Below are 11,316 nucleotides of genomic sequence, written 5' to 3'. Positions count from 1 at the left end.
AAAAAAAAACCAGAGCAATCTGAAAGGGACTTAAAAATAAATCTTCCAGGGGTGATTCAATAGAAAATATCATTAGGTGAAACAAAAAATTGTCAGAAATAGAATAAGAAAAGAATATGAAGAAGAATCAATTACAATTACTAGAAATGAAATAAAAGTGCTGTAAATGAACAGACAAAATTTGAGCACAAAGAAGATGTAATTTAACTCTGTCATCACTATACTGAATGAAAGAAAATACAAAATGCCTCCATTTTTGTGTTTTGGTTCTTTAGCACTATAAGTAGCACAGGGAAAGGCATTTTGTTAATAAACCGAAATAAGCAGGGACATCAAGGCCTTGTCATGCAGAATAAAGATAACCAAAAGTTGAGCCCCCAAACTTCTGCCTCTTTTCAATTCCTTATTAAATGAGAGGATGAATAACATAAACTAGCGGTACCTGTAACTTTCTTTGATTAACTGACAGAGCTAGGATTTCCCTGTAAATCTTTTCTCCATGTATTTGAAAACACTACTTTTTATGAGATATTATAAAGACCAAAAATGTTTTACTGAATTAAGGAAAATAAGCTATCCCCCATGCCTGGGTGTTCTTTGTCCTCTTTATTCCAAAATATTTGCTTGCTTTTATGAAGATAGGATCTTCATCATTACAACAGTGGTAATGGAAGAGAGAGAAGTCTTTGGATAATAAGACTTTCCTTGCTTTTTGAGTGCCTAAACAGTAAACCCTAGTGAATGTATCAATGTATTTCTTGCCACATTTGAAATTATTGTTATTATCTATCCCTAAATTAAATATTTTTGTTTGCAATATAAAAATTTTTAATTACAATACAAATTATATGGTTTAGCCAAGTAGCAGTAAACGAAGAACTAATTTGTGTTCTTTCTGTACTTATCATTTGTTGACTAATTAGTTTCTCTACAAGACACCAAGTGACTGTTATAAATACAAACCTCCTGAGGATATAAAGGTTAATTTTGAAGTGATTACAAATATTCCAGTAACATTATAATTAATAGTTACATTTCCAATGCAGAAATCTTCTAAAGGACCAATTGGTAACCTCTGTAAATTAGTACAGATTGTTGGCATCATTTAGGATGGCTTTGCACTATTCCTTTCAGTCAATTGAGTTTCAGTGTGAGGTAGGATCAAAATATTAAAACCATCATTATTCTAAAACCATGATCCTATGAGTGTGCATCTGTGTGTGTGTGTGTGTGTGTGTGTGTGTATGCATTTAAAAGAGAGACACACACATACTGTGTCTGTGCATACTATTTATTCATTCTCTCAGTCTGAGCCTGAGCTATGATTGGACATATTTTTTTGAAAGTTTTATGGTTTTGTTAATACAAACACAATGTGAACACAACTGTCTGTCTGTTCATTATCTTCACTGTGGAGCCTGGCATTGGGATTGGTGACTCTGATGGCCAGCTGGGCTTCTCTTTCCACAATGGCTTTGTGGTTCTTGGAGGAGACATTATGAGCAATCTCTGGACAGTAAGATTTGTTGCACAACAGGAGGACTTCAAGTTCCTTGACTTTGTGGACTTGGAACTTCCAGAAGCCACTGGGCAGCACATGCTTTGTTTTCCTGATGCTCTTGTAACCAGTGTTGGGCATCAATATCTGGCCCTTGTATCTTCTGTGCACCCTATTGTCAATGCCTCTGTGTTTCCACCAATTACGTTTAATTTTGACATATAGGTCTGACTGGTACCAGATGAACTTCCTAGTCCTCTTTTTAATTATCTTGGGCTTTATGAGGGGTCTGAGGGTGGCCATGATGCTGAGGAGGAGATGGCTGCCACCTCCCCAGTCAGTACTAAGGAAGAGGGCTGGACATCTTTTAAAATGATGTACTAAGTCATGGTGAAGAAGTGCATGTATGTAATGAACATGTATGGCTCTTGGGAGAGAATTTAAACTGTGGAATGAGAGGGTCACACAGCTTCTTTCACAAAACATTAATAGAAGAATGATTTTGAGAATAAATATGTATCTACTATACAGCTAGGATTCTGACCCCGGCTTCCATGCATTTACAAACAGGTCTGAGGAAGTAAAGGGTGTAAGATATTAAAACTAAGTGTTCTTTTTTCCACTAAAATTTCTGAAAGTCTTTGTAATTCTAAAATATCACTGATTGGATTTCACTTTATCTTTTCAGTTCTTGTGGCTATTGTTAAAAGTGTCACACTTAATATTTTTCTAATAATAGGTAAAGTACTGAAATTTGGTACTGATTTAAGTTTTAACTATTTGAAACTATTTTCATAGTCACCTAATTTTACATATTAATGCACTCTCTTGAGGGGCACCTGGGTGGCTTGGTCAGTTGATTATCTGACTCTTGATTTTGGTTCAGGTTGTGATCCCAGGGTTGTGGGACTGAGCCCCACATCCACGCTCAGTGTGGAGCCTGCTTAATATTCTCCCTCTCCCTCCTCCCTCCCCCACTCACACCTGTTCTTTCTCTCTATCTCTTCCTCTGACCCTTCCTGCCCTCTCCCCACCACACACACTTTCTCTCTCTCTCTTTCTCTCTCAAGTTAAAAAAAATACACTCTCTTGAGTGGAAAGAAAGGAGTAAGTCAACAATTGTTATTAGAAATTTTGCATAATCTATAGCCTACCTTATCACTATCCACTGTTCATATTGATGTATCTTCAATAGAGGCAATGATTATACAATATTGCTGGTCTTTCCAGAAGGATGACTTCTCTTTTCTTCTAAGTTTTATCAATGGGTAAACTACAAATAAGAGAGAGAAAAGATTGATTATAAACACATGATTTAATTAAACCCCTCCTGGAATGTCTAGCTGGCATCTCAAACCTAGTTAGCCCAAACTAAGTTTTCTGATAAACCACACTGAACCTGCTCTCCCGAAATCCTCCCCATCTTAGTTGTTGGCAACTCTAACCTTCTAAGTGTTCAAGTTCAAAACCTGTGACAGATTGGGTTCAGTCCCATTTCTAATATATCAGGTAATGCTCTTGGCTCTAACTTAAAAATATATCCAAGAATCCAACCACTACTGAAACCCTTGATCACGCCTCTATCACTCTTACCTAGAGTGTGGCAATAACCTCTTAACAGGGCTCACAATTTATATCTTTGCCCTCCTCTTCTTTACACTCAATCGAGCAGCCAGAGTGACCTTTAAAAATGTAAGTTTGATTATGTTTCTTCTTTGCTCAAAATCTTCTGTGTCTTTCAAATTCATTTAAGAGTAACAACCAAAGCCTTTTTCTTTGACCTACAAGGCCCTACATGATCTTGGCCCTCATTACTTTTTTGAACTCCTCTTCTACTTCTCTCTCTCTCTTTTCCTCATCTGTTCCAAATACATGAGATACCTTGCTGTTTTAAACACCACCCAGGCACAGTCCTATCGGAAGTTACTTTTCTCAGGTGACCACCCTATTTAAAATTGCATCCTGTCTTTCTTTCAACCTAATAATTCATATTCATCTTCTCAGCTTTTATTATTCTCCCCTTGGCATTTAAGCCCAACAGGCTACCTATTTTATTTATCTCATTTGCTTCTGTCTCCTCCCATAAAAAATAAGATTTAAGAGGGAAAGGACTTTTGTGTGTGTTTTTCCCTGTAAATATTGCCTAGCACAGAGTAAATATTCAATATTAAAAAAAATGTTGCTTTTTTCTCTCATTAGTTATATCCTTGTAGGTTTATGTCTTTTTTAAAAAGTTTATTTATTTATTTTAAGAGGACAGAGACAGCACCAGCAGGGGAGGGGCAGAGAGAGGGAGAGAGAGAGAATCCCAAGCAGGCTCAGCGCTGCCAGCGCAGAGCCCAATGCAGGGTTTGAACCCACAAAACCGCAAGATCATGACCTGAGCTGAAACCAAGAGTCACACACTAACCACTGAGCCACCCAGGTACCCCTCAATATATTTTTTAAAAATAAGAAACAGCATCAGGATGCCTGAATGGCTCAGTCACTTCAGTGTCCGACTTTGACTCAGGTCCTGATCTCGCGGTTCATGAGTTTGAGCCCACTTGAGATCCTCTGTCCCCTTTTCTCTCTGCCCCTCCCCTACTCGTGCTCTCTCTCAAAAATAAATATTTAAAAAAATTAAAAAATAAATGAGAAATAGCATCTACCTTACACATTGGTAAGAATGATGTTAAAACGATTCCCTTAAATGAATAAATAATAGGGACATTGGCTAAATCAGAGCCACTAAATGCATGATACAAGTGAAAGCAGCAATAATACTATCTGTTTTGGCCTCAAAACCAATGAAATATATATATTGTGATTTTATTTTTATTTTATTTAAAAAAAATTTTTTTTAACGTTTATTTATTTTTGAGACAGAGAGAGACAGAGCATGAACGGGGGAGGGTCAGAGAGAGGGAGACACAGAATCTGAAACAGGCTCCAGGCTCTGAGCTGTCAGCACAGAGCCCGACGCAGGGCTCGAACTCACAGATCATGAGATCATGACCTGAGCCGAAGTCGGCCGCCCAACCGACTGAGCCACCCAGGCGCCCCTATATTGTGATTTTAGATAGTAGTGTATATTTTAATGTTTATCCCTCAATTTCCCATACCTGGTCACTTTATTGACACTATATGTTGAGTCTTAAAAATATTAAAATAGGGGCACCCTGGGTGGCTCAGGAGGTTATGTGTCTGACTCTTGGTTTCAGCTCAGGTTGTGATCTCATGGGTTTGTGGTATCGAGCCCTGCATTGGGCTCTGCTGACAGTGCAAAGCCTACTTGGGATTCTCTCTCTGTCCCTCTCCCGCTTGTACTCTCTCTCTCTCTCAAAATAAATAAACATTTAAAAGTGTATTAAAATATATTAAAATAAAATTTAATACAATATCAGTGAGATTAGCCAATTTTATTTCTATTGATAGAATACCAATCTTTGATCACTATAATTCTTTATTTCCATGTTTGTAAAATTAATTTTAAAAGTAAGAGCAAGGGGCGCCTGGGTGGCGCAGTCAGTTAAGCGTCCGACTTCAGCCAGGTCACGATCTCGCGGTCCGTGAGTTCGAGCCCCGCGTCAGGCTCTGGGCTGATGGCTCGGAGCCTGGAGCCTGTTTCTGATTCTGTGTCTCCCTCTCTCTCTGCCCCTCCCCCGTTCATGCTCTGTCTCTCTCTGTCCCAAAAATAAATAAAAAACGTTGAAAAAAAAAAAATTAAAAAAAAAAAAAAAGTAAGAGCAAAATAGGCAGTTCCTTTGCTTATTTTCCACAGTAGTGTCTCCTTGTTTGATCAAAATGCGGTTATGTCCCTGAGCCGATGTCACATATTTGAATATGATGTGCCATTTTTATCTCATGGGAAAGTACTATACAGAGAATTCTCCCTCCACCACCACAATCTGAAAACAGAAAATTATGCCACTGTCCTTTCAAGCATTTTGGACAAATGGCCAGTATTCTGTGCAAAGTCCAGCCACCTTGACTTCCCTGAACTCTAACCTTTGTCTGCTCATCTCAGCAAGATCATTGGATTCTGTGTGGATTTCCCCCTCTAAGTTTCCAGAATTGTAATTTTTACTTGATCGTTTCCTTTCTCTTGAGGATCACTGTGTGGCACTGCCATTGTTCAATGTCAAAACCAATTGTTCCTTTTGGTGTTTCTTATTATTTATGGGCGGAGAGCTAAAATTCCTGTTATTCCTTCTTGGTTGGGGGTAGAAGTTAATCATTAAGTTATTAAAATACAGGTGACTGTCATCTGCATATAGACACAATAGACATGTGAGTCAACAAGGGTTGGATTTATGAGAAGCCCAAGGGCCAATGGATGTGTTTAGTGCTGGAAAACCCAGGAATCTTTTTCAAAGTGACATATTGAAGAATTATGTGTAGGTTTCCAAACATCAATGTGCATGCCTTTCCTACAGTCTTATACATCTCTTGCCTTCCCTTTCATTACACATCTTTTTTCTTTTGTTTAACAGGGAGCAAATATTAGGCTATGTCATATATAGAAATATAATTGTCATTCTGACCATATATATATATGTGTAAAATGTGAAAATAATTTGCTGTTTCATGTATGTAAAATGGAACTCTACTTTCTTTTTCTTATTCTCTTTTAGTATTAGACTGGATACAGAATAGTGAGGCTTAAGTAATATATTTACAGTACTTTGAAAGTATAAAACCGTACATAAATGCAATGGATCCCTTCTGGATTAACTGGGGCTTTGGTGTTTCTTCCAAGCAAGGCAACAGTGTGCCATGCAATTCTTGGCATTAGGAGTAAGCTTCTTCTGTATTTTAGACAATCCAAACACTTATTTCAAAGTATAGCCTCTTCTCCTCCATCCCCCAGCAAATGCCATTCCAGTTTGTCAGAATCCCCTGTGACTCGGATGGTCTGTGTAAAGGAAAGAATTCTCTAGTGACTGTTCAGCTTTAGAATCCCATCACAAGGACAGCAGGCATGTCCGCAGTTTACAACTCTTTTATTAATAGCAGGCATGTATGCTTTTTTGTTGACAACTCCAGTATTTAATTCTACTTGTAAAAAATGCCCTGTTTATTGTTTGTTGTCATAACCCTTCTAACACGCCAACTCCCATTTCGGATACTTTAAGTGAATGTGTTTTCTGGAGTGTATTCCCAGTTGCAAGGGGGAAAATGGTGAAAGCAAGAATAGAAAGAATGATTGTATTTTGTGCGAATAGAGGAGTTATACTTTCTCTTGTGCTTACAGGTCAGTTGGAAGCAGCAATTATCTTCATTACGTTACATAACAACTCAGAAGTAAAATTAACCCTAAATACAAGAGGGCCAGACACAGTTTAACAGAAAATCCTGGTGAGGCTAGAAGGGAAAATATACTTTTTCTCAAAGTGGCTACCAGGGGGACATTTACTAATAGGACACCGTAAATGGCCATGCAGTACAATGATTCTTTTTTAACAGAGGGCTGCTTTTCTTGCAGTTCTCAGGCTTTCAGGACTTTTTTCCTTTATTTTAAGGTATGGAGATTCTTAAAAATTTCCATGGACTGAGTATCTCAGAGAAGGTAGTTTTAGCAGAGCATATTCACCGCAGAGGAGAGCAAACCTCCAGCATTTCATTATTATCCAATGCTGATTATTTGCTTCTGTGTGTTTGTTTTGGTGACTAATCAGAGCAGGTATCACTAAAGCCATAGAAATCATATTAACATAAACTATAATTAAGTCATTAAAAGCAACCAGTTTATATGTAACAAAGAAGTCAAGTCTATATTAAAAAGCTACGTTTTGATAGCTCACAACCACTACAGTTATAACTTTCAAAACCCAGAAGACTTTTTCCTCAACCCCTAACAAAATCTTTCTGGAAAACTCTTAGATTCCCTATATAAATTTCACAATTACTTGAAATAGAGTTCTCTTGAGTTCTTTACCCCTGGCCTTCATTCATCCCTGGAGAACTTCATGATGGCACTGTGGCCATGTGCTATGCCAGTGATGTGGCCCTGCCTTGGAGTATTTTTCTTCTTGGGCCATCCTGGGCCCTCAGTATGCTAGAGCTTCTCAGAGATCTCTGTTAGATTTGGTAGAAGATGCTGTCTCCACAGCTCTGTGTTTCTCTTTGTCTCTTAGACTCCAAACTAATAGTAGATGTGAAAACAGCTCCCTTGGCTTCTTTTCTAACTAGACTTATGGTTGACAAAATTCTAAGATGATTCCAGAGATTCCTGCCCTCTGGTGTGCCTGTCCTATATAATCCCCACCCTGTGAGTATGGGTGGGACCTGGGAATAGGATGATGAGGAGATTTTTGCAGAGGTAATTAAAGTCCAAAATCAGTTAATATTGAGTTTGTTAAAGGGAGATCACCCTGAATGGGCCGGAATTAATCAGGTAAGCCAATTAGGAGATTCTAGAAGTCTAAGATTCTCCAAGACTGGTCTGCAAGAAGATCTGGTCTACAAGCCTCCATGAGTTCTACAGCTACAAGAAACTGAATTTTGGCAATAGCAATGTGAGCTTAGAAAAAGATCCTGAGCTTCATTGAGACCCCAGACCCAGCCAACACCTTGATTTCAACCTTATGAGACTCTGAGTAGAAAACTCATTTAAACTGTGCTTGGACCTCTGACCTACAGAAACTGTGAGATAATTAATGGATGTTGTTCAAGCTTCTAAATTTGGTATAATTTGTTATGCAGCAATGGAAAGCTAATATACCTCTCTTCATTCACAGGACCTCCAAATCAATCAAAGTGGGGGATACTCTCTTAATTTTCTACTTTCTAGACTCCCACTTTCTACCTTCACACACACACACACACACACACGCAAACACAATTTTCCTTTTTTGTAGCCCAAATTAAAACATTAATGCTCAACAAGCATTATCAAATATCAATTTGGGTCAGGAGACCTAAAGAACCTCACTCCTCCCATGTAAATCTCAGCCAAATCTATACAGGCATGCATGTAAACACAAGCACACACTTCAAGGTAGACTCAACCTGGCTCATCTGTCACATATAGATAAGGAAACTGAAACTGCTAGTTATTCTGAACAAGAGTTAGTTAGGGGTACTAAATGCATGCCACTTGTCATGACACTTGTTCTTATGCCAGAAAATTACACTACCATTTTTTCCCAGTAAGCCTCAACAGAGGCTCAGAATCTTTCTCAGAATCTCAGTCCTATTATCTTCTACTAAGTTATTAGAAAAGAAGAAATAATATTTATATTAAAGTTAAGGATTTCACATGTATACTCATAAAGAAAGAGTATTCAGTAATTCCCAGAAAGTATTTGTTACCTCTTTCCCACATTTATTGAACACTGAGTGTGTGATAACGCCATATTAGGCACCAAGAATATCATGATGGATAAGCTATCCAGAATATTTCTGTCCTAGAGGATGCATGCTATTTTATTGAGCTCACATATGAATTATTTAGCACTCAAATATATTTTATTTCACAAAGTGTGAATAACTCCTAATATTTATTCTAATTAGAATGTGAACTGGGATGATGGTGGCTCAGTCGATTAAGTGACTGACTTGATTTCAGTTCAAGCCATGATCTCACAGTTTCTTGAGTTCAATTCCTGCGTGGGCTCTGTGCTGACAGCATAGGAGCCTGCTTGAGATTCTCCTTCTTTCTCTGCCCCTCTCCTTCTTGTACTCTCTCTGTCTCTCTCAAAATAAAAACTAAACTAAAAAAAAAAAAAAGAATGTGAACTAATAGGAGTCCTTGAGGAATTATGCCCAAATTCCATAGAGTGACTATACATTATCTCTGGTAAGCTATTTGAAAGGGAAACAAGCAGTTTGAAACCAGATGGGTTCTCAAATTCAGTGCTCTGAGTGGTTAAACTTTGAGGACCTATATCTCTGGGATAGGTTTCTGGTCCTCAAAATAAATTAAAGCTATAGATATATCATTAAAGTAACATTTGATTTCAAATTGGCAAAATTGAATTAAAAAAGAGGTGAGGTAACCATGTTGATTTCAAACAGCCTGGTTTGCAGAGAGCTGGGATATCTCCACATTCTGGGCTCTATCAAAGAGAAAAAATTAAATAAGGCATCTCATCTGGTAAACTAAAGTTAAATAACTTCTTAAAAAGCCCTCAGTAACACTAACCAAAGCTCATGAGTGGGGCACCTGGGTGGCTCAGTTGGTTCAGCATCTCACTTTGGCTCAGGTTTATGATCTCCCAGTTTGTGAGTTCCAGCTCCACATCTGGCTCTCTGCTGTCAGCTGGGAGCGTGTTTGGGATCCTCTGTCCCTCTTTCTCTCTGCCCCTTCCCCACATGCATGGGCTCATTCATTCTCTCTCTCTCTCTCTCTGTCAAAAATAGACATTTAAAGAAAACACTAAAGGAAAAAAAAGCTCATGAGCACACTGGCAGGCTTGAGGTGCAAACAAGTGAGAGAGGAAGGGACACACCTGAAGGAAAGCCTTTAACACCAGAGAGAAAGAAGTAATGCAAGTTGATGGAAAGAAAGGCAGGGACACAGAGCAATAGAGTCTAGATTTTCTCATCCTTTGCACTGCAGACACTCTGGGCTCATAATTCTTGGTTGTGGGGAGCTGCCTGTATGTTCAGGATGTTTAGCAACACCCCTGTCATGTACCACAAGAGGTAGCAATATCATCCCTCCTATTTTAAGTTGTGACACCTATAAATATCACCAGACATTGCAGATGTTCCCCAAGGCGGGGCCAGATCACCACTGCTGAGAATGCTGCTACAGGTGTATAATGTAGCTAACTAACATGGAAATCCTTGTTGTGGGAAGCAACACTTATGAATGATAGTTCATGATAGTTTTTGAGAAATATTCATTCTTTTCTTCATTGAACAAATATTTGTTGAAAGCCTATTATGTGCTAGGAGGTGTTTTAAGTGATTGGGAATCATCAATCAACAAAAGAGATAAAACTTCCTGGTCTCAATAGACATAATGATTAAGTAAATGAGAAAGTGTATATTAGAAGGGAAGAAGTGCTAAGGAAAAATAAGCAGGGTAAGGAGGATTAGGAGCATTGGAGTGGGGCAGGGAGTTTGCAGTGTTAAATATGGAGATGACTGGACTTTAAAACTGTTAGATTAGGAAAAACTTGAAGAAAAGAACCATATTATTTTTCTTAATATCCTTTATAGAGCTAATAGAGTTGTACCTAGTAGGGGCACAATGTATTTACTTAATTCATTAAGTGATTATTTATTGAGGAGCAGGTGATTTTTCAGGTGCTAAGCTAAATGCTGAGGATATGATGATGAGCACAAGAGACATGTTTCTTCACTCAGTGCATCTGCATTTATGAGAAAGCTGTCTCAATAAACTGTAGCTTGAAGAATTCTATAAAGAAATGGCATATAAAGTTATGAGACATATATCAGATGGACCTGACCTAATGAATGAGGGAAGGTATTTGTAAGTAAAGGCCTCCATGAAAAGAAATATTTTAGTTAAGTCTGCAACAGGGAAAGAGGTGCAGACAAAAATTGCAAATGGAAAGAGCATATGTGAAGAATCAATGGTGACTCGAACTTGGAGAATAAGGGAGGTATCATGAGATAATATGAGGAATACAAGGTAAACTTCAGCTACATGGTGGAGACCATGCTGTAAATTTACCTCTTTAGGAAAAACATAAAGCCAATGGCATGTTGTAAGTGGGGATGGGGATATGACTCATCGGGGTTACATATTGAAAAAAGGAAATCTAGCTGTAGGATAAATACCTAGTTTGAGGAGCACAAGATGGGATGGAGTGTAAATAAAGACGCATTTTGGCAGAACTAAGAATGACAATTCTTTGGTT

At 38.1% G+C, this 11,316-nt stretch overlaps 1 protein-coding gene across 1 annotated transcript; it reads right to left on the bottom strand.

Moving 5' to 3' along the window:
- Positions 1 to 1,348: 1,348 nt before the first annotated feature.
- Positions 1,349 to 1,805, bottom strand: LOC125919871 (60S ribosomal protein L32-like). Its single transcript, XM_049626696.1, has one exon. It carries the CDS (start codon positions 1,799 to 1,801, stop codon positions 1,349 to 1,351), a length of 453 nt encoding a protein of 150 aa, XP_049482653.1. The 5' UTR covers positions 1,802 to 1,805.
- Between the last annotated feature and the right edge of the window lie 9,511 nt (positions 1,806 to 11,316).

The sequence above is a fragment of the Panthera uncia genome, chromosome B4 (genome assembly GCF_023721935.1).
Source record: "Panthera uncia isolate 11264 chromosome B4, Puncia_PCG_1.0, whole genome shotgun sequence".
Classification (NCBI taxonomy): Eukaryota; Metazoa; Chordata; class Mammalia; order Carnivora; family Felidae; genus Panthera; species Panthera uncia.
This window is presented reverse-complemented; position numbering and strand designations above follow the sequence as displayed.